Source organism: Mercenaria mercenaria, chromosome 2 (genome assembly GCF_021730395.1).
Source record: "Mercenaria mercenaria strain notata chromosome 2, MADL_Memer_1, whole genome shotgun sequence".
NCBI classification, from domain to species: domain Eukaryota; kingdom Metazoa; phylum Mollusca; class Bivalvia; order Venerida; family Veneridae; genus Mercenaria; species Mercenaria mercenaria.
This window is the reverse complement of record NC_069362.1, coordinates 86,205,179-86,229,143: the sequence shown is the minus strand read 5'-3', so window position 1 is coordinate 86,229,143 and position 23,965 is coordinate 86,205,179. Positions and strand designations below refer to the sequence as shown.

The 23,965-nt window shown below is 35.1% G+C and overlaps 1 protein-coding gene across 3 annotated transcripts in view; it reads left to right on the top strand.

Annotated features, from left to right (window-relative positions):
* LOC123562337 (uncharacterized) overlaps positions 1 to 23,965 on the top strand; it is a 157,233-nt gene that overhangs the window by 109,555 nt on the left and 23,713 nt on the right. For all 3 annotated transcript variants that reach the window (XR_008369927.1, XM_053537137.1, XM_053537136.1), the window contains exons 94-119: positions 670 to 984; positions 1,418 to 1,564; positions 1,829 to 2,128; positions 2,511 to 2,693; positions 3,032 to 3,154; positions 3,954 to 4,154; positions 5,038 to 5,166; positions 5,561 to 5,746; positions 6,213 to 6,341; positions 6,700 to 6,879; positions 7,338 to 7,466; positions 7,793 to 8,308; positions 9,499 to 9,618; positions 10,089 to 10,271; positions 10,968 to 11,096; positions 11,517 to 11,825; positions 12,310 to 12,492; positions 13,458 to 13,589; positions 17,518 to 17,703; positions 17,897 to 18,208; positions 18,712 to 18,858; positions 19,769 to 19,951; positions 20,206 to 20,325; positions 21,070 to 21,252; positions 21,900 to 22,028; positions 22,264 to 22,455. Coding sequence is in view for 2 of the 3 variants with exons in the window: in XM_053537137.1 (XP_053393112.1) it covers positions 670 to 984; positions 1,418 to 1,564; positions 1,829 to 2,128; positions 2,511 to 2,693; positions 3,032 to 3,154; positions 3,954 to 4,154; positions 5,038 to 5,166; positions 5,561 to 5,746; positions 6,213 to 6,341; positions 6,700 to 6,879; positions 7,338 to 7,466; positions 7,793 to 8,308; positions 9,499 to 9,618; positions 10,089 to 10,271; positions 10,968 to 11,096; positions 11,517 to 11,825; positions 12,310 to 12,492; positions 13,458 to 13,589; positions 17,518 to 17,703; positions 17,897 to 18,208; positions 18,712 to 18,858; positions 19,769 to 19,951; positions 20,206 to 20,325; positions 21,070 to 21,252; positions 21,900 to 22,028; positions 22,264 to 22,455 (5,046 nt within the window). In the remaining variant the exon portion in view is untranslated. The remainder of the gene's footprint in view (positions 1 to 669; positions 985 to 1,417; positions 1,565 to 1,828; positions 2,129 to 2,510; positions 2,694 to 3,031; positions 3,155 to 3,953; positions 4,155 to 5,037; positions 5,167 to 5,560; positions 5,747 to 6,212; positions 6,342 to 6,699; positions 6,880 to 7,337; positions 7,467 to 7,792; positions 8,309 to 9,498; positions 9,619 to 10,088; positions 10,272 to 10,967; positions 11,097 to 11,516; positions 11,826 to 12,309; positions 12,493 to 13,457; positions 13,590 to 17,517; positions 17,704 to 17,896; positions 18,209 to 18,711; positions 18,859 to 19,768; positions 19,952 to 20,205; positions 20,326 to 21,069; positions 21,253 to 21,899; positions 22,029 to 22,263; positions 22,456 to 23,965) is intronic.

Sequence of the window (23,965 nt, the reverse complement as noted above, 5' to 3'; positions counted from 1 at the left end):
TGACAGATACTGTTTACAGTTGACCTGTTCCAACACTTGTGGTCCCTTTTTCCTGTTCTATGGCATTAAGATCCCTTATGCTGTGTTATCCTGTTCTAATTACATTTTTAAAACCTTGGGGTCCATTATCCTGTTACAATTAAATTATTAAGATCTTTTGGTCAGTTGTCCTTTTCTAACTATATTATTAAGATCTTGTGATCCAGTATCCTGTTTTAACTTCGTGATTGATTGACTCTGATATCAACTTTATCTGTGGTTCCTGTTAATTTGATATATTTAGGCAGATTAGGATATAGGAAAGGTTTTTTTCAGCATGTGAAGTTGTGCACCTAGGATTGTATGTAGGATTTTTCTTCTCTTACCAGACCCCCTCTCCCACCCTTCTCCAAAAAAAATCTCTTTCATTTTCTCTTCTTTTATAGATGGAACATGTTTTCTTATTGAACTTGTAAACGTAAAAGTGGCCTTTATGTTAAATCTAATTCTCTTTTTATCACTGTTTGGCATTTCTCAAAATATTTCACTTGATGTTGGTGAGATAGAGACTTCCTGTTTCAGCATTTTCTCTTATATTTTAAGATGACCTCAGTGATAAATATGACTTCCTTATCTTGAAATACTTTAAAATTTAATTGATTGATTAATTATATTACCGTACCATTACAGGGCAGTATTCGCTACAGTATGATTGGCGATTATCCGGCACAGAGTTTCTTCAGATTGGACTCGGTGACAGGTATCATTACCACAACCAATAGCTTGAGACTGGATTATGGATATTCAAGTTCGTACGTTGCACGGGTAACAGCAGTAGATAACCTTCGACCTAATCGTGTTGCTACATCTACAGTACTGTTTACAGTGCTACGCAATCAAAATGGACCACAGTTCTTGTTGCCAAGCTACACCAACACCATTGCTGAGACAATAAATGTAGGAACTGTCGTTCTCAATGTGACAGCAGTAGATGCAGACATTAATGTAAGTCCTTTGATTATATTGAGTACATCTCTTGATCAAATATTTTACTTTGTAAGTTTTTTTATGGCTTTATTTACAAGAGTACTGATCTAGCACTATTTAGATGCTTAGCGTGCTGAATTACTTGCTAAGTTGCTAAACTGGCTGATATATTTGTAAAGATGGTTAAATGGTTGAATTATTTGCTAACCTGCTAATATGGCAGAATTACTTGCTAAGTTGCTAAAATGACTGAATTGCTTACTACATCTTGTTTGCACTGATCACATGTCTTCTTCAGAAAAGTGGAAATGTAAAAAAACTAATACGGCAGCAATTTAAATTTTATGATAGACTGTAAGGATAATCTCAATTTCTATAATTTCTTTTGCTGCAATCTGTGCCATTTATTATTTTGAGACACATTCTGAACAGACTGGCTTTTTTTTTTCAGGATATATTGACATACTACATCACCTCTCAGTCTACATCAAACTTTGGCAACAATCCACTAAATCAGAACTACTTCTACATTGACCAATCAACTGGGCTTGTATGGCTGCGCAGGACAGTGCTAAATACAGGAATCAACACCTTCTTCGTAAGTTTTGTCATTGTGCATGATAAAAATAACGATACAGTCGTATTTATTCAATGTTGTATTTTTCATTACATAAAAGAGTTCTGTCATTTATTGGCAATTTATTCCAAAACAATAGCTGAAAAATAAGTTGAAATGTGAATATACTTAATACCATTTCTCATAAGTAGTAGTGTGCAAGAAAGTCTATGGTTAAATATTTGGAAATTATCTCAATTTTTAATGCAATTAATTGCATTATATAATTATATTTTGTAATTGCAGTTGAACTTCCGTGTGTGTGACAATGGTCTACCAACTCGTTGTGCTAACAGCACTGGAACTATAACTGTGACAAGGAACCAGTTCCCACCAGTCTTCTTCAATGAACCTTACTCCCGAACAATCCAGGAGACCTTCCCTATTGGAGATACTGTGTTAACAGTTACAGCACAAGACAATGATCTTGCTGGTGATTTGGTTTATGAGGCTATCACCACAAGTTATCCATTCAGCGTAGATCGTTTCAGTGGTGCCGTTTCACTGCAGTATGATAACCTCTTCTATGGACCACAATTCTACTCGGTAATCATATTCCCAATAATGATAATGAGATGATAATCTTCATCATATTGGATCTGTATCATCAAAAGGTCTTCTCCAAAATTTCTTTAAATGGGGATGCTTAGCCCCTTTTAGGGATTTCTAAGCTAAAAATAGAAATGTCTTTAAACAACTTTTCATGAACCCCTTGATGGATCCTGATTAAACTTGGTCTGTAGTATCATTGTAATGTCCACTATAGATAGTTACCGTGTCTTACATATACTCATGTTTATTATAACAACATGTTGAAGGATAGTATTTCACTGTTCTAAAATTTATTACTGCTACAGATAAGCATAAAAAATGAAGAAAGCTGGACATCATGCTAGTATTTAAGTCGGTAGTGCCTTTTTATTTGCAGTTCAGAGTACGTACATATGACACGGCTGATCCATCTAGAGTTGATGAGAGCAACGTGACTGTCTCCATTATCCAGAATCCCAGCGGTCCAAACTTCATCCAAGATCCCTACCAAGCAACAATCTCAGACAACTATGCTCTAGGACAGCTTGTTATTAACTCAACGGCCATTGATCAGGATGGGGTAAACATTTGTCTTTTATTTATAAATAACTCGAGGTAAAATAAAATTTGTGTAAGGTTTTTATTTTTATTATAAAAACTGTGCGTACTTGGCTAAATTTGCTATGCTTTTTCGATGAAATAGTTGGATTTGTTTTAAGACGTCAGAATTTTACATTAAGAGTGATGGTAAAAATTTAATTTATTGTGTTCATGCATAGATTTATTTTCAATGTTACCCTCCACAAGAGCTCTGGTCTAACACAGAGATATGAGTACTTACTAATATGTAATGTTTACTTACGTATATACATTTATTTGTTGTATAAGTTGTAGTCAATTCTTACTATCCATATATAGGATGTCGTACGTTACATCATGTTGGGAGATGCATTGGGTCTAGAATATTTCTATGTGACTCCAGACCTTGGAGACATATACCTTAGAAAGTCGCTGCTTGGATCTACTATCTCCAGATTTACAGTGAGTATAGTAATCCCATTTTTACAAGATTTTTTGTTTTTGAGCATTTTAAATACTAAAACTTGACTACCTTTTCTTTTGTAAGAATTTCAATATTTTTTCTAGTTTTTTATTTTAGAATAAACAAAGAATTATTATTAGTAATGTGCAATTCATACTTTGATCAAAGGATAACTTTGAGATGAATCGGTACTGTTTAACAAAATTGATGCTTGGATCAGAGAAGTCTGTGTAGTGTTTCAGTAATATAACTCACTTTTCATGTTGGGAGCAAAAACTGACTTGAAGGTGTTTTAGAAATATAAATCACTTCTTTTGTTAGAATAAAAAGTGGCTGTAGAATTTTGTTAGTATGAATGACACCCTTTTGTGTTTGGATAGAAATTTATAAAGTGTTCTGATATGTTAACATTTCCATATTGAATACAGGCTTAGTGTTGTAGTGTAATCACTTCATATTTGAATAGCAGGCTGTAGTGTTGGATGTGTAGTCCTAATTGACGCATTAGTTGTTTGATAGTGTAAGTCACTTCTTTTGGACAGCAGCTTAGTGTGTTGGATGTGTAGTCCTTCATATTGGACAGCAAGCTGTAGTGTGTTGTGATAGTGTAAGTCACCTTTCATATTTGGACAGCAAGCTGCCCACAGTATAATTTGCACTGCAAATTCAGATTCAAGGGTGAACATTTTAGCAATGTTGCAAAACATAACTTGTTTCTGCTTAATTTTTTATTTTGTTTGCTATCATAAGCATTTAATTTGACTTTGATTTTCATAGTTTCCTTCAATTTATTAATAGATCACATTGAGAGCCTCGGACCAGCGTGTACAGGAGAGAACTGATGATGCTCAAGTGATAATCAATGTTATACGTGACAATAACCCACCTTTCTTCATTAATGAGCCATACCAAACCCAGATAAGCGAGAACTCTTTTGTTGGGACCACAGTTGATTCAGTTGTCTTTACTCGTGTGGATGCCAGGGACAATGACTTACAGGTATGTGAAATTTCATAAAATAAATGATCAGTCTTGGCAGTTTAAACAGTTTCACTTGCACTTGTATTCAAACAAATATCCCTAGAAGTAAAATAGGATTCAATTTTAAAGGGACTGAGTCCAGATTTCTTTCTTTAAACCTGAAAATTTTCATATTATGAACATTAGAACATTAGTTTTTGTTTCTAAAATATTAAAAAAGATGCTAAATGAAGAAAAAAGCCGGTTGTAGTCAGGAGTCCAACTCCTGATGCCTCAGTAATAACCTTCACCATTACAACATGGAGGAACTCGTAGTCAATGACAGTTTGTATAAAGCTTTACAATGAAGACAGTTTACATCTGGTATCCTGTTAAAAATACTTTTCAATTTTGAATGGAAAAAAACCCAAAAAACTAGATCTAATTCCCATGTGTTTCTGTAACAAATAATCTGTAACTAAGTTTCAAAGTCTTCAGAAACTTAGCAATAATGTCCTGACATTTTAAAAAGGTTGCTTTGTTGTCTTACAATCTGGAGGCCAGTCCCTTTAACCCTTAGCCTGCTGCAGGCGAATTTAACAGCCTTTGCAAACAGCTTGGAACCAGATCAGACGCCGATTAAATCGGCGTCTGATCAGGTTCCAAGCTGTTTGCTACTCTGACAATATTTCTTCCAGTTTTGGAGCAAATTGAATGAACTTTACAATTTAAGCAGAAGACATTCCCAGCAGACGACAGTTTATCTAGCATGCTAAAGGTTAACCATTACCAAAATCCATTGTCTTCTCATCTGTTGTCCTTCATTCATCAACAGTAGCTTCAAACATCTCTGTCTCAGCTAATCAGACGGTGGAAATATGCAATATTGTCTTATTTTGTAATGATGGCATTTGTATTACAGGGCCAGTTGAGATATGAAGCAACTGGTATTTATCCAGCACAGTCATTCTTCGCTATTGATCCAAATGATGGAGACATCCAAGTAATCAGAAGCTTGAGAGAGGATGGTCTCAATAGACAGTCATATAGTGTAAGTAGTTTTTACATTATTTTACTATTGTTTTGAAAAAAAATTAATTTTTAATCTTTTTCCTGCCAAATTTCTAAAATGGACTGGTCCATCATTCAGTTTGGGCAGTACCAGTTGTTATTCAAAAGGATGTTCACTGAAAATTTACTGACTGAATAGAGAATAGTGCTGACCAAGACTAGCTTGCACAGACATGCAGGCTGATCATGGTATGCACTGGTCGCAAATGCAGAATCACTTGCTGCCAGCAGGCTAAAGAAATTCAACTTCACTTTTAACAGTATGTCCCATCTATTTCTGTCCATAACTTGATATTTTTGATAAAGTTAATGTAATATTCTTTTTATTTCAGTATTCAAATGATGAATGAAAACCTTGTTTATTGCACTTTCAGCTGGAGATAATTGTTTACGATACCGCCTATCCTAATGCCAGAGACACGTCAACTGTCCTGATTACAGTCCTCCGTGATCAGGCAGGTCCAGTCTTCCAACCTTCGGCCACGTACCAGGTCACTATTCCAGAAACCACTCCCATTGGTAATAGTGTAATTGATGTGGATGCAATTGATACTGATGGCGTAAGTTGCAAACTTTCATTGTATTTCAGAAGTGTCAGTAAGTTTTTAGCTTCAAGATTATAATGGTTTGAGTAAAAGGACTTTATATAGAATTTCACTAAGGATATGATCTTGTGTTACAAGTTTATGAATAAATTTATTACCATGATTACTGGCAGTTATGCCTATTCAAATTATTGTGTAGAACACTTAGTGATCAGCTTTTACTTTGCTAAACATTTTATGCCTCGTGTATTAACCCTTACCATGCTCTATTTCTATAATGGACTGGTCCATCTTTTAATTTGGGCAGTACCATTTATCATTTGAAGGGGTGTTTACTGAAAAATTAGTGACTGAATAGCGAACAGTGCAGACTTGGTCTACACTGGCCGCAAAGGCAGAATCAATCATGTCCAGCATTATAAGGGTTAAAAGGACTTGTTGTACAAGTTGAGGATTGTACAAAATTGTTCTGGTTTTACAGGATACAGTAACATATGATTTAATAAACGGTACAAATTCTGGAATGACCTACTTCTACCTTGATAGAGATACTGGAGAAATCTCAGTAAGAAGGGACTTGGTCAGGGACCCATTTATCACTGTATACCTCGTAAGTATATTGTTCTTGTTACCATAGTGATTCAACAAACATAATATATGCTGTTTGTAAAAGGAAAACAAAGCTTGAATGATGATCACCTGCATTTGTTACATTTAGCAGAGCAATACAGTATATATTTAGGTGTAAAATCTTCTCTCGTCATAAGCTGCTTCAGCTTTCTTGTTTTTAGCTTGTCTTTTCAAGGAATAAGTAGAGCTATTGGACTCACCCGTGTGTCGGCACTGTATAAATAGAAGGCTTCAAGCAAAAATTCATTTTCCCCGAGTAATGACAGCAAATTTAGAGAAAATAAATTTCTTCTGAAATTTTTTGATTTCACAGTATACAGTTACTTTTTCCTTTGCAGCTGACAGTTAGTGCAAGAAGTCGTTCACGAACTGCCTTTGCTACCGTGAGAATTCTTATTACAAGACAGATAGACGAGCTTCCATTCTTCATCAACACACCTTACAGGACAACAATATTTGCTAACCGTCAACTTAATGATACCATTCTGTCTGTGACTGCCAGAGACAATGATCTTGTTGTAAGTTCACATGGTCAAACTTGTATACAAAATGTATTTTTCAGTTTTAAAGATAATTTTATGTTGAAAACAAACATTTTGCTTTGGAAAAACTATGACGGTCTTGAAAATATAATAAGCTGTTAAATGAAGCTGTCAGTGCCCAGTTAGTACAATGGGTAATGCACAAGGCTTACAAGTTGAGATGTTTAGGTTCTAATCTTATGTAAATTGCACTCTCACCTTTCATTTATGTGAAGGAATAGTTGACTTCTTTAGGGAACCAGTTAATACTGGTGGGAACCAGTTTATACTGGAGGGGTACCATTTAAAATATACTGGTAATCAAGGAACACTGGTTAACTGAGCAGGTAAATAACTTATAAATAATACTGCAGAAAAGAAATGTAAATTTCATATACCTACTGAAGTAATGGTTGTCCATTGCCAAACTATGACATTATGACACTTTATTTCAGGGTGAAATTCGCTATTCGACTGTTGGATACTTCCCCGCTACTGATTACTTCAGATTGAATGAAATAACAGGACAGATTACAATGTACAGGAGTGTTATCAGTGAACAATATTCTTCATTGCTCTATGTGGTTTGTACACTTTCTGCAATGTTGGTGATATTTTTTTAGCTTTGAAGAGTTTTAGTTTTGTGAAATGTGTCATTTTACTGAAATAATGTCTTTCTTTTAATCTTAAAATAGACAACAGTGATTTGGTTCTTATATAATCTCCCTCACTTCCTGATACATGTGCAGCTTTTCTTGATAAAATAACAGTACCCATATCTTCCAAAACATGGTTGGAAAACCAAATAAATACTTATGACCTTAAATGTACATGTATGCTTGTATTAATATTGCATGGTTTTACATGCTACTAAAGAAATAGACATGTTATTGTATGAAATGAATTGCAGATGACTGTTGAAGCTTACGATACAGCATTCCCGTCCCAGAGAGCACGTGAAGATGTCTACATAGACGTTGTACGCAATCCCAGTGCCCCAGTCTTCCAGGACAACTTCTACACACGTACAGTAGGCGAGAACGTACCACTGGGCACACTGGTTGTGTGTTTAACTGCCACAGATGCTGATGGAGATTTTGTGTCATATGCAATTACTAATGTACAAAATCCCGGCAACCTGAATGAAGTAGCTACTGATTACTTCTTCATGACAGCTGGAGGATGTATATATGTACAGAAGAATTTATTCTTGTCTGTCAGAGATACGTATTCATTCACTGCTCAAGCACGAGATCATGCATACCCAGAGAAATTCGGTACAACAACCGTGCAGATAACAATTGAAAGAGATGAATTTCCAACTCGTTTTGATCTCCAGAATTATGCCGTCACTATTCAAGAGACTTCCCCTGTAAACAGTACACAGCCAATCACAACTGTTCGTGCCACTGATAATGATCTTAAGGTAAAATATAATCTTTCACACAAACACAGTATTCCAAAAGATCATAAACATATTTTTATCTGCAGATTCAAAGTATATGGAGGCTGTATTGGTGTCACGCATGTTGCTATGCATGAAGCAGTTACATTGTTTAATATATAACCTTCTTAAATTTAAACTTAATTTTGTCTGAAAAAAGAACAATCTGAATGTATGCTATGTCAAGCACCACTTACTGCTAAACATATTTTAATTGATTGCCCTCCAATTTGCAGTACATATTTTGAAGTTCAGTCACGGAAAATGTTGTTATACATACAGTTTCTACCTCAACTATTTTTATCGTTTTATAAAAGCAGAGATATGGTAGTTATCATAAAATCGAAACATGAAATAGTTTTGTTTACATTAGGGCAAATCTGTGGAAATAAGACATTTTTTTCATAACAGACAATTTTTTATCGGCCACAGACAATTTTTTATCGGCTATGTTCCTGCAATAGTCTCTGTTTACAATAGAGTCAAATGGTTCCTTCAAAGGAAATCAGGTTTCATAAATCTACTTTGCATTTTTACTAAATAACCAGTATGCCCCGTTTTCAACTTAGCAATTTTTGGGTAAGTTTTAGTATGCAAGCTGATATCTCGGTACCCACTAATGGGAATAAATTTAAACTTCACATGCTTGTCCTTTGATGAGCAGACATGCACTGTACAAGTTCTCTAATTCGGTTGTGCATTTTTACAAAATTATGCCCCTTTTTCAACTTCATATTCATTCAATTTACAAGGCTGTTGAAAAGTCGAGCATTGCTGTCCTCCCACAGCTTTTGTTCAGTGTTTACTTCACTGTTACAAATTAATATTTATATCATATTTAAACATATTGATAAGAATATTTCTAAATTTCAAATATTAAGTGAGCTTCATTAGTGTTCTGAAGGAACGGTCATATTGAAGATTGAATTCCCCACCATATCTAAAGGTTGACAAACTAATTTAATTCTCTGAAAGAAGTGTACATGTCTGGCATTGCTTATGTCAGGTTTGCTTGTGTCGACTGTACTCTGCTCAAGATCAAGGTTTTATTTTCAAGAGTTAATAGAACATTAAATGATTATCATAAGACTTTTTGAATAAACAATGTCCTGTTTGTTTTGAAATAAAATCCAGTACATGTAAATTAAATGCAAATTTCTTACTTTTTACAGAGTGTGATCTACTATGAAGCTATAGGTGATGGGTCGGCACTGTCTTTCTTCCGAATTGATCAGGATGGTCAGATCTTTGTTAGTCAGAGTCTCCTAACAGAGAGTCAGACTATCTACAATGTGAGTATAAAGATTGAATTCACCATAATAGCAACCCTTTTTTTAAAATTGACATTTTGTACTGAAAGTAGTGAACACTTCATTAAGCACATTGTGTGCAATATTTAATACATCTTACTATCTTGTATGAACTATCACACATTGTAAAAAGGAGACCTTTTATATAACAACTATTGCACATTGTAAAAAGGAGAAATATAGTACAACTATAATGTATTGTAAAAAGGAGACCTTTAATGTTACAACTATCATGTATTGTGAAAGGGAGACCTAGGTATGAACAGAGTGTTACAATTAGTGCGCATTCCTTGTACTCTTTAGAGTGAGACTTGGACAGGTCATCAAGACCTTTCATGTTACAACTTTTGGGCATTGTAAAATGAGAGATATGTTACAACTGCTGTTTTCATAAACTGGAAAATTTATATTTTACCTGCTGAAGATTTTTTTTTCCTCAATTTGGTTTTCAGTTGAGACTTCAAGCTTACGACACGTTCTATCCATTCAATATTGGCTACTCGAATGTAAGAATCACCGTGATCCGTAATCCACGAGCACCTCAGTTTAGTCTGCCTAGTTACGAAGTGACCATAAATGAGAACTTCCCACTAGGAGAGGTTGCTGTTGATGTTACAGCAACTGATTTAGATGGCGTAAGTAAACATGAATTTATGATTTCGTTTATCTGAAGTATCTGATAATGTATTTACTTGTACTTGATAATGCTATTACTTGTACTTGATAATGCTATTACTTGTACTTGATTATGTATTTACTTGTACTTGATAATGCTATTACTTGTACTTGATAATGTATTTACTTGTACTTGATAATGCTATTACTTGTACTTGATAATGTATTTACTTGTACTTGATAAGGTATTACTTGTACTTGATATGCTATTACTTGTACTTGATAATGTATTTACTTGTACTTGATATGCTATTACTTGTACTTGATAATGTATTTACTTGTACTTGATAATGCTATTACTTGTACTTGATAATGCTATTACTTGTACTTGATATGGAATATTGAAGCAATACTTCCCATCAGTGATTGTTGGTGCATCTTTGGATAATACTCTTGATTACTGAAGTTATTTATATATATGATTTGATGAGTTGTCATTACTTGTTGATTGCCTAGGATAGGTATGTTGTGAAATTGAGACAATTGGTATAATTCTTGTTTGAAAAATGCATTCAAGCCAACAAAAAACAAATGCAGAAAAGGTTTGAAAGTTTTCTTCTTGCAGTGTAGTATTAATGTATTTTTATAGGTTTTTTATATTCACAAATTTAGGACTACCGGTATGTGTGATATATGACCTTGTTTTCCTGTTTTAGGACTATTTGACATTCCGAATGCTGGGAACCAGTTTAGCTGCTACAGAATACTTCCTTGTCAACTTTGATACTGGTGATGTCATTGTGAGGAAAGAATTGTTCCGCAATCAAAACGTAGATAGATACACTGTAAGTTATGTCAGATTGAATACTGTAATACATACCACAAATAGATGTACACTTTGAGATCCATAATGCCTTGTGTTGAGGATGTAAATATTCCATGTTTACATGTACATAAAATAGATTGTCAACCCTTCATGTATGTATAGGTACTTCTCACTTCTCATGTTTCATTGAGGTGTAAAAACCATAAAACACGTAATGCATTTGCATGCACATGCACAAACATGCACAGATTTTTGCTAGAGCAGCAGGAAAGCATGAAAGATTAATGTTGCTTGAGAGTGCTCTGATATAGTTGTCACATCAGTTAAATATGTTAAACATGACAATTCACTTATTTAAGTACTTAAGTTGACAGTAATCAAGTAGCAAAAATATTGTTAAAAAGATGTTCTGAATTACATTGCAAAACTGTTTTTACAGATGATCGTTCAAGCCAATGATAACCGTGGAATTAACACCAGATATACCAATGTCTCAGTAACGGTTAATGTTCGCCGAAATCAGTCGCCATTCTTCCTCAACACACCATATGGCTTTACAATTTCTGAGCGTGCAGGACTAAATGATCAGCTGTATCAGGTGACAGCAAGAGATAACGATTTGATTGGTGACATTGTCTATGTTGTGCTTGGTGACTCGTACACACCTGGATACTTCACGGTTGACTCTAACACTGGTGTAGTCACAGCCATTTTAGATCTACAGTTGGACAGAAGTCTACAATATACTGTAAGTTCAACAAACTATTGAGTTCCATGAACAATGCAAGTCTATATGACTGAGTAAATTTTAAAATTAATCTATTATAAGATCAAAGTGTAGGCCCATTTTTAGCTGACATTGTCTCCAGTACAGTTATAGTTCATTTGTATCTTCCAGAATTCATCTAGTTGTATCAGGCAAATATGCAGATTTTTCTGTGCTTACTTATATTATTAACCCTTAGCCTGCTAAATTTCTAAAATGGACTGGTCCATCATTCAATTTGGGCAATACCATTTATTATTCGAAGGGGTGTTTACTGAAAATTTACTGACTGAATAGTGAACAGTGTAGATGTGCAGGCTGATCTTGGTCTGCACTGGTCGCAAAGGCAGAATAGCTCGCCGCTAGCAGGCTAAAGGTTAAATTTCATTTGCAAACTAAATTCCAAAAACACAATTGCTGTAAATAGGGGTACACATAATACATACAACTGGATTATTTTTAATAGTTGCGTGTTGGAGCCTATGACAGTGAGGTGCCTAATGATGTTGCCACGGCAACAGTGCTCATCACTGTGACAAGAAATGACAATGAGCCTATCTTCCTGGAGGAACCATACCAAACCTCGCTACCAGAGAGCACCCCGGTGGGAACCAGCGTGTACAGAATCACTGCCAATGATGCTGATGGAGTAAGTCATTATTTTTGGTATCTTAGTACTGACTGACAAGTATACTTTTCTGATTGTGCCAATATTTTTTAACCATCTGCTATCCATGCTGCTTAAGACTGAAATATATTCAAGGAATAAAAGGATCACAGTTTTTTACAATTGCTTGTTGCATTCATAAACTTAAATGAAACTGTTAACCAGAAGTTATGCTTGTATACTGTTCTTTTTGTGACCCTCAAAATGTTTAGGAGGACCCTCAAAATGTTTAGGAGAAGAACTCTGTGTATCTGTCCATCTGGATGTTTGTCCATCCAAATTTGTGTCATGCATATCTCAAAAAAGTACTTCACCTAGAATCATCAAATCTCATAGGGGGTTGTTAATCAGCATGTGAAGTTGTGCACCTGAGGTGTTGTTTGGGATTTCATTCTGCCAGAGTTATGGCCCTTTATCAAAAATGTACTTAGAGCATTGAAGTTTGTGTTGCATGTATTTTTATTTTATGTGTTTGACCTAGAGTGAATGGAACATCAGGGAATTGTTATTATATAGCATGTTAAGCAGACAAGAGTTATGGTCCTTGACTTAATAAAAACTATGCATAGAGACTTTAAAAGTTTGTGTTGCATATATCTGAAAAATTAATTGACCTAGATTCATGAAACAATATAGGAATATATTCAGGATGTGAATGTGTGCACCTGATGTTTTGGTTTGGATTTCATTATGCCAAACCAGAGTTATGGTCCTTGACTTAGTCAGAAATGTTCATTGAGGGCCTAAAAGTTAGTATTTCACATTATCTCAAATTGTCTATAAATAAAAACAAAACTCTACACCAAACTAATCAATTTTAAATTGGAAAGACTTTTATAAAAAGGTTTTTGTATCTTTTTGTGTAAAGCAGCCACTTTGGTTTTTGGGGAAACCCCAACTGTTGAGAAACATTGTTTTAATGCTGCATGAGAAACCTTTGTTTCCAGGATGTAATCCGCTACAGCCTTCTAGATGTTATAACAAACAATGTTATCAGAGACTATGTCTACCTACATCCAGACAATGGTAACATCTGGCTTGTCAAATCTCTAACAGACTTTGCTGAAACACAAATTGTGGTAAGTATATGCTATTAGATAAATATCTCTTTGTGTTAGAGAGACATTCTAGGTGGAAGGTTTCTACATTATGTTTTGTTAATGTCTAAGTCATATGTACATTTATTCCCTTCTTATTTGCCTAAAACTGATTCACATAATCAAACAAGGACAAACTGGCAAGGAATTTGATCCACATAATTTATCATTCAACCATTTGTTACATTAGGGTTTAGCACTGTTATATAATATATAAAGAAATGTGAATCATGGGCTGTTCTTAGCTGTGCAGATTTGTTGTCTGCTAAAACTTGATTGTATTTCTGTGCCATTTCAGCGACTTCAGGTATGTGCGCTTTTAACTTGAACAGTTTGAATGTACTTACTAGAATATCATTCATTATACAAGGGTTTGGGATGAATTAGTAATTGTTTCACCATTTTGGGTAGTAAAAGTTATTTTCAAATGACGTTGCTTTGGCAACATTTAAAAGATGCAAAATGAATGAATTTTAGTCCAGTCTGTTTTAAATGGTTTAAATGGTTTTTATTATGGACTTTGTGGTACCCCGGTAAATAAGGGACAGAGATAACTAAATTGTGATATTTTAGTAAATACTTCATTGTTCAGTTCTCAGTTTGCTGCCTATTATGCCTAATTGCACTTGCCAGCATGCAGTAGAATTTCATTAAAGTATTGATAAATATGTAACCAAGTCATCACTGTGCAAAAGTTGATTGTAATGCTAAACAGATTATGGTAATACTGGGTACAAGCTGGAAGTTTCTAATAGATCATTCAAAATAGGTAAAGAATAGTCTTCAGTGATTGATAAACAACAGTAACTGAGCCGCACCATGAGAAAACCAACATGGTGCATTTGCGACCAGCATGGATCCAGACCAGCCTGCGCATCCGCACAGTCTGGTCAGGACCCATACTGTTAGCTAATGGTTGCAATAGGGTTTGAAAGCAAACAGTATGGATCCTGACCAGACTGCATGGATACGCAGGCTGGTCTGGATCCATGCTGGTCGCAAATGCACTGTTGGTTTTCTCATGGTGTGGCTCAGTTATATCTACAGGATGACTATTGTTCCCAATTTAAATCAAATCTTTGTCAGAATATCAATGCAGTAATGACGATCCATAATCTCACACAGGTACACAGGTTAATTATGGATCCAAAGCTCAGAAAACAGTAGCTGAAATTCCTACTGAAATGAGAATATACAAAAAGTTTGGCTCAAATAGTGAACTTGAATAGTAGGTGGAGCACAAGAGCGGTTGCAGGCTTGATCCATTGGCTACGACTATATTAGTTCATTTGGGAAATTAGTCAGTTACTTATAAATATTAGATCCATTGCATATAAGAATTACAGTTAACAATTTTTGTTGAACCAGTAGCATGCGAAAACTGCTTAATATAGTTGTAGAGTGCTTTGTATCAACTTGTATATGCTTTCAGTTGATTTGTTATTACTAAGATGATATGATATATGTCAGGTAGCTTAAATTACCTCTTGCTGTTTGATGAGTAAATAAGGTAGATTCTACCTGTTAACAAAAGAATAATAGGTTCATTATACTTGTGTCCAGTTTTACATTGTGCATAGCTGTAAGGTTCATTATACTTGCTGGAAAGTCGCCATATGACCTATCATCTGTCGGTGCGACGTTGAATCCAAAAAAAAATAAAAAAAAAAAATTCTGTTTTGCGTATGTTGGCAGCACAATTACAAAGATATTTGGTCTGCGCTGTTAAGCTTATGCTTGCAACACAGTTTAAAGGATATTTGGTCTGCGCTGTTATGCTTATGCTTGCAACACAATTTAAAAGATATTTGGTCTGTACTTTTAAGCTTACGCTTGCAACACAATTTAAAGGATTTTTGGTCTGTACTGTTACGCTTTTGCTTGCAACACAATTTAAAGGATATTTAAGCTTACGCTTGCAACACAATTTAAAGTATATTTAGTCTGTACTGTTACGCTTATGCTGGCCACACAATTTAAAGGATATTTGGTCTGTACTGTTAAGCTGATGCTGGCAGCAAGCACAATTACAGTGATATTTGGCTATGCTGTTAAACTGATGCTGGCAGCACACTAACAAGGATATTTAGTCTATGGTGTTAACAGAATTCAAGGGTATTTGGTCTATCTGTTTTGCTAATGCTTGCAGGTTATACTGTGTTTTCATTGATGCATCAGCAGTGTTTGATACAGAAACAGTATTCAATTCCCTTAACAAAATCAATTTCTGAAACATATTTTTGTATCAAAATATTTGAATATAAGTTGTTATAGTGGTTTTTTTTTATTTATTGAAATGAAGATTGCATGCTTTATTTATATATTTCCCTGGCATTAATCTTACTCATAATAATTGCAGTTTTTTTCATTTTCTGTAAGGTTAGTTTTAGCTTACTTGTGATCGCACTGTGTCTGTCATTGTCCGTCTTCAACAATTTTACTATTAACACTGTAGAGGTCACAGTTTTGGCCCAATCGAAATTAAAACTTGGCCAGAATGTTACCCACGATAAAATCTTAAGACAAGTTGTTACTGGGTCCTTTGTCAATACGTCCACCCGAATTCTTGTTCATATTTAAAAAAAGTATTTGACCCAGTTATCAACCTCATAGGATTTTTATTCAGCATGGGAAGCAGTGCACCAAGGGTTTAATTAGGATATCACACAGTCAGACCAGAGTTATGGCCCTTGACTTAGTCAAAAATAGGCATAAAAATGTCCTTTGTTTGTGTTGCATGTATCGCAAAAACCAGTATTATGAAACATTACAGGAATATTACTCAGCATATGGGTTTATTTAGAGATATCACTCAGTCAGACCAGAGTTATGGCCCTTGACTTTTAAAAAAAAATAAAAAAAAAAAAAGGCATGAAAGTTTTGTCGCACATTTCTCAAAGTATGACATAGGGTCATGAAACATCATAGGAATATTATTCAGTATGTGAAGTTGTGCACATGGGATTTTGTTCTGGATTTTTATCAGTCAGACCAGAGTTAAGGCCCTAGATTATCAAAAATGTGCATAAATGGGATACAAGTTGTCACATGTATCTAAAAAATTATTTGACTTAGAGTCATAAAACATTAGGGGATTGTTATATAGCATGTGAAGTTGTGCACCAGGTGTTCTGTTTGTGATTTTACTTGGCCAGATCGGAATTATGGTCCTTAGTGAAAAATGCATATAAAGTGCTTGTGTTGCATAGATCTTAAAAAATCACCTAGAATCATGCAATAATGTAGGAATATTATCCAGCATGTGAATTTGTGCATTTGAGCTTTTTGTTGTTTTTTTTTTTCACTTTGCAAGACCAGAGTTATGGCCTTTGACTTAGTCAAAAAATAAAAGTTTGTGCTGCATTTATGTCAAAATGAACTTGATCTTGAGTCAGAAAACATTAGAGGATTGTTTTATAGCCTATGAAGTTTTGCACTGGGTGTTCTTTTTTGAATTTTACTCAGCTATGCCAGAGTTATGGTCCTTCACATAGTGAAAAATACACAAAGTTCTTAAAAGTTTGTGTTGTAAACATCTTAAAAAAATGTTTCACCTTTAGTCATAAAACCATGTACAGAGACAGGAGTAAGGGGGCACCTGTGTCCTATGCAAGCACACATCTAGTTTTTCATGCAATACCCTTTACCAAAAGTGTTCAAGCTGTCTGTGACACGTGAACAATCTAGGACTATCATGACCTTCTGGTTTAAACTCCTACAAAATTAGTATATTTGCAAGTGTAATTTTATGTTTGAAAGCCAGGATTTCAACGTTTGCTTTCTTGGAATAAAGGTATGAAGGCCTTAGAATTTAAAATTTTTTAGATGCGGATGTTCTGATACAGAATGTAATGCTTAATTATACACGTAGTTTAATACATTTTACTGAAATCACTGTTACATTTTGTAGATCTCAGTCCGTGCCTCAGATCAGAGAAATCCTGAGCGTGTTGATGATTCTGTAGTCATTATAAACATCATCAGAGACCAGAATCCACCTGTATTCACAAATGAGCCATATCAGGTGACGATTAGGGACAACCAGGTTCTGAACTCAAGTATTTACACTGTTAGAGCCTTCGACCAGGATCCACAGGTACTCTCACTTAAGAAATATTCAATTTAAACTTGATAGCTTGAACCTCCTGGGTTCAGAGTGATACTTAATGTGAATTTTTAACTTTATATATGCCACATGTTTAAGGGGTTATGTGGAGCATTTTGTAAACTGGTATTTTATATTTCTGTGTATGAAGATTATGGTCAGTGTTTTAATGGTTACGTTTCAGGGCCCATTGAACTTTGAAACAATTGGCTTGTATCCAGCTCAGACATTCTTTGATGTGGAACGTTTGTCTGGTAATGTATACGTCAGACGCTCACTAACGGAGGACAGTGTTGGACGGGACCGCTACACCCTGCGTGTTATAACCTATGACTCAGCAGATCGTAGATTGCAAGACACAGCAGATGTTACCATCTCAGTGACGAGAAACCCAAGTACTCCTCAGTGGTCAGAATCAACTTACACTAGGACTGTCAGTGAAGAGTATTCAATGGGAGTAGCTGTGCTCACAGTTCTAGCAACAGATACTGATGGGGTTTGTAAATAAGTGCTCATTGCATGTTAAATGTTGGGAGTCTGTACAATAAAATATACAAAAAAGGGTAATTGAGCCGTGCCATGGGAAAACCAACATAGTGGGTGTGCGACCAGCATGGATCCAGACCAGCCTGCGCATCCGCGCAGTCTGGTCAGGCTCCATGCTGTTCGCTTTTAAAGCCTATTGGAGTTGGAGAAACTGTTAGCGAACAGCATGGATCCTGACCAGACTGCACGGATGCGCAGGCTGGTCTGGATCCATGCTGGTCGCACACCCACTATGTTGGTTTTCCCATGGCGCGGCTCAATTACTTTGAGATGGCATTTAAATTTTATTTTACACAAAGATTTTTTCAGTTAAGAAACCTAGAGTTAAGTGGTAAAGTGAATGCCAATTAAAGTCAAAGAATGTTTTTTTTCTTCTTTGTTCTTACAAATGTAACTTAACTCCTTGATGAATTTTATCTAAAAGTTAAAAATCTAGGTCTTTTTTGTCGACAGGATTCTGTTTCATACAGTATTATTGAGGATACAACAGGCCCCAACTTGGGCGGCAGCAGCTCTTTAGACTTCTTCTTTGTCAACCCATCTAGTGGAGACATCTTCCTCAGACAGTCACTTACCAATGCACCACTAGACCAGTACTCTGTAAGTTCATTTCATATAAAGTCTGTGTAACCTTGTAAACTTTTGTTTATTATCCAGTAAAAGTCAATAAAAAAGAGTAAACATTTGCGTAAAAATGTAAACCTATAGAAACATTTTTTTGGCATTTTCAGAAGTCCATAAATATCAAGATTTTTTTTTGCTTTTAAAGGGAAAGGCAGCATTGTTTTTAAGTTAATTTTGAAAGCTCGGATTTCTTAAATCATTTAGAGAAGTGAAAGAATTTTCAAAATCGGCATAAAATTGAGAAAGTTATGAGCATTTAAATATTTGGTCATATTGTTGGCCATTCTGTTTCCATGGCAACAACAAAAAAAATGGGAGGATTTGTTAAATTTTTAGATACAAATTTGAACTGTGTTTACTTCTTTCTGTAAAGTAATTTCTCTACTTTTTTCCAGCTATAATGGAAGAAATTAGCATGTTTTTCACCTTACTTTCAAGAAACATATGAAAATTAATCTATTTAAAAGGTTATTTGCTAAATAAAAATTCAGCAGGTGTAAATGACGTCATAAACACACTAAAATGGCTGCCTCCATGATGAGACATTTTCTTACATTTCAAACTGCCATATCTTTTTCAATAGTGGTGCGATTTTAAAAATTCTTTCATTGATATGAAATGCTTGAGGATTGCTTTCTGACATATAAAATTAACTTATTGTCAGGCTTTCCTTACCCTTTAAGCATGTGAATGTGTAATATAAAGATGTATAATACAAGTGGAAACAGAAAGGGCATAGTGATAGTTGTCTTATGCCAACTGCAGTATAGAAAGTAAATGTCGGTATTGTTAAAAATTTTCTTTATCTTTAGCAGTATATTGGATCTAACATTTTTATTGTTTTAACATTTGTAGAAAACTTAGGGATTGTTTTAATTTTGTATAGTTCACAATGAGGGCGACAGACAGCGGAAACCCACGGAGGAGTACAATAGTTACTGTGAGGATATTTATAACACGTGCAGTACTGCCAATATTCCGTAATACTCCATACTCAACTACGGTACAAGAGAACCAAGCTAATGGAACACAGATCTACAGAGTGACTGCCACCGACAGTGATGGACAGGTACTATTTTTTGCAATTGTTCACACCAATTTCTGCAGGATGTGCATTTTAACCCTTACCATGCTAAATTTATTTTATGGAGAAAAACATGTTACGCTACAAATGGTAAAACTAATTAGACGGTGATGACTTTGACATAAAGTTTAACATGTAGATTGCAGATTTTTTTGGAGAATCATACTAAGTATTGATAGCCTTATGGTTAGGCAGGCTCAAAATAAAAATTGAATATAAAAATGGCCTTACTGTTTCAGGGTGTCATGATGTACAATGTTATTGGCCTAGGGTCTGCACCAAGTTTCTTCTATGTTGGAAATGATGGATTGCTGTTTACAAGAGGCACTTTGAGGGCTGATAGAAATATGGAATACACTGTAAGTATATGTATCTATTAATAAACTTTGACAATGTGGCGGGTCCTCCGTGACGGAGTGGTTAAGGTCACTGACTGCAAATCACTAGCCCCTCATCGGTGTGGGTTCGAGCCTCACCCAGGCATTGAATTCTTCATGTGAGGAAGCCATCCTGCTGGCTTATGGAAGATCGGTGGTTCTACTCAGGTGCCCATTCGTGATGAAATAATGCACGGAGGGGCACCTGGGGTCTTCCTCCACCATGACAGCTGGAAAGTCGCTATATGACCTATAATTGTGCTGTAGCGACATTAAACCCAACAAAACAAATTGATAATGTGACAGTTGACCGCAATACAACCGACTGTTTATTTTGCAATACAGGTAACTAATAATTACTTTGCAATATAGCTAAGATTATTTTATGATGGATTATCTTTGAACAGCCCTGGACTTATTGGACTCAACTGCCACATTATCAAAGTTTATTAGTATCTTCACATTTTATACTATTGCAAAAAAATGAAAATCATAAACACATTAATACTGAGATGGTTCCAGGTTATGTTGTAAGTTGTAGGCCAGATCTTTTCCTTTTGTAATTGATGATATTGTAAACTCCTCAAAAAATGGAAGTTGCAGGTTGCAGGTCCATACCTCAGTAAAAGAAAACCTCAACTGTGGTCTTCACAGTATAACTCCGAGTTTTTTGGACTTTCTCTGTAAATTGATGAAAAAGCTTTAAAGGCAAATTTACTTTTTCAGTTGAGAGTGATAGCTTATGATAGTCTGACTCCCAACCAACAAGCAACAGCTGATGTGGCCATCAGTGTTCTACGTAATGTGAATACACCTGTATTCCAACCCCCATCATACACGCAGACAATTCCTGAAGATACGGCTGTTGGATCATTTATCCTCAAAGTAACTGCAACAGATCAGGATAATGTAAGTTTTTGTGTGTTGGTATGTTTTTGTAAGTCATCGCCTAATTTCCACAATGCCATAACTAGCTTTTTGAGAGTTTTGGGAAACAACGTTTAAAGATTTGAGTGTCAATGACTTTACACTACGTAAAGCCTTGTTGAACTACAATTTAGCCTGTTTATGTTAGTTTTCTACAAGGCCACACATTCAGCATCATACAAAGGTCATATAGACATACCAAATGGCACTAAAATCTCAATTTTGCTAAAAATGGACTTGCGTCACTCTGGAATTGAGGCGACAAAGTGATATTCATGCACATTGTTCATTTTGATACAGTTACTGGTTTTTATACTTATAAGTAGTTTACTTTGTTACTTAATTTTTTCTTATTTTAAAGTGACTTTTTCACTGGTGGAGTAAATATTTTTATTGTCCTAAAATTGTATATTCTTTATGAATATTACATCAAGTGAAGACCTGTAAAATCTTTGTAAAGATCTCTACAATGTGAATTTGTGAACAGTTCATTTATTGATGTTAAGCAATATGTTTTGAAATGAATTGTACATTACAGAATATAAATACTTTGTCAATAAGATGACGTAGTAACCTCTTCAGTTTTAAGTAATACATCCCTAAAATAGTGTTACAAAATTTCTTTCCAGGATTATCTGACATACACTTTGACTGGAGACACAAACAGTGGCTGTGAAGAGACATTCTATATCCGTGGCGACAATGGCCAGATTCATCTGCAGAGATCTGTCCTTAACAACGGTGCCGTCTCCTACTCTGTAAGTCATACTCGCCGAGGTTTTAAATTTTGATTACAAAATTTATGTAAACTACAACTTTGAATTTCTTGTAAAACTTGTTAATTTATATGAATAATCTTATCATTGAAATTTGCTCATAAAAGTTAATACATTTGTTTTGAATAATAAGTGCAACTGATTTGGAAGTTTATTAACAATGTCTTGATAGATGTGTTTACTCAATATTTACCTGTGTATATTTTATAACTTACAGTGCCGAGTGAATGTTAATGATAATGGTTACCCCTCCAATAATATTGCAACGGCCAGTGTTAACATCTTTATCACACGTGACCTTGCTATGCCTGTGTTCACCAGCAACGCACGTTACCTGGTGACAATCAATGAGGATGAAGAAATCAATAACAGTATCATCAAGGTTACTGCTACACGACAGGGACTTATTGTAAGTACACTGTATAATGTGACATCACTTTTTAGCTCGTCTTTTGGAAGAAAAAGTAGAGCTATTGCACTCGCCCCGGCATCGCTGTTGATTAAAGTTTTTGATAAAGCCAGATACCTCTGTTACTATCCAAACTATTGACTTGAAACTTAAAATAGTTATTTACTATCAAAGTCTGCACCGGAAGAAACAATCTCCATAACTTTGATTGAATTTTGACAGAGTTATGCCCCTTTTTGAATTTAGAATTTTTGGGTTAAAGTTTTTGATAAAGTCAAATACAAAATTAATGTTACTATCAAAGCTTTTTTGACTTGAAACTTAAAATAGTTATTCAGTATCAAAGTCTACCTGAGGAGAAACAATCCCCATAACTCTGTTTGAATTTTGACAGAGTTATGCCCCTTTTTAACTTTGATTTTTTTAGCTCACCTGTCACATAGTGACAAGGTGAGCTTTTGTGATCACCCTTCGTCCGTCGTCCGTCGTCTGTGCGTCCGTCCGTGCGTGCGTGCGTGCGTCAACAATTTCTTGTCTGCACAATAATGGTTTCATTTATGATTTTATTTTAACCAAACTTGCACACAACTTGTATCACCATAAGATCTCGGTTCCTTTCTTGAACTGGCCAGATCCCATTATGGGTTTCAGAGTTATGGCCCCTGAAAGGGCCAGAATTAGCTATTTTGACCTTGTCTGCGCAATAGCAGCTTTCTTTATGATTTGATTTTTACCAAACTTGCACACAACTTGTATCACCATAAGATCTTGGTTCCTTTCTTGAACTGGCCAGAATCCTTTATGGGTTCTAGAGTTATGGCCCCTGAAAGGGCCAAAATTAGCTATTTTGACCTTGTCTGCACAATAGCAGCTTCATTTATGATTTGAATTTAATCAAACTTGCACAAAACTTGTGTCACCATAAGATCTCAGTTCCTTTCTTGAACCGGCTAGATCCCATAATGGGTTCCAGAGTTATGGCCCCTGAAAGGGCCAAAATTAGCTATTTTGACCTTGTCTGCACAATAGCAGCTTCATTTATGATTTGATTTTAACCAAACTTGCACACAACTTGTATCACCACAAGGTCTTGGTTCCTTTCTTGAACTGGCCAAATTCCATCATGGGTTCCAGAGTTATGGCTCCTTAAAGGTCCAAAATTGGCTATTTTGGCTTTTGCAGCCATATAGAGACTTCATTTATGGTTTTATTTGATACAAACTTCCAAAATATCTTCAACAACAATAAATCTTAGATTCCATGACAAATCAGATCCAATCGTAGGTTCCAGAGTTATTTTATATCTGATTACCTCCCCTGATTGTAATCAAAATGGATTTATATCAGTAAGTACTTATAGGACTTATTTGAAATTTCATTATGGACTGAGACAATCAGGGTTGTTAACTATGGACTGATTTATGTCAAATTACCTCCCTTTATTTCAAATTAAAATGGGTATATCTCTGTAACTAATGAAGATACTGATCTGAAATTTCATTTATGTCAA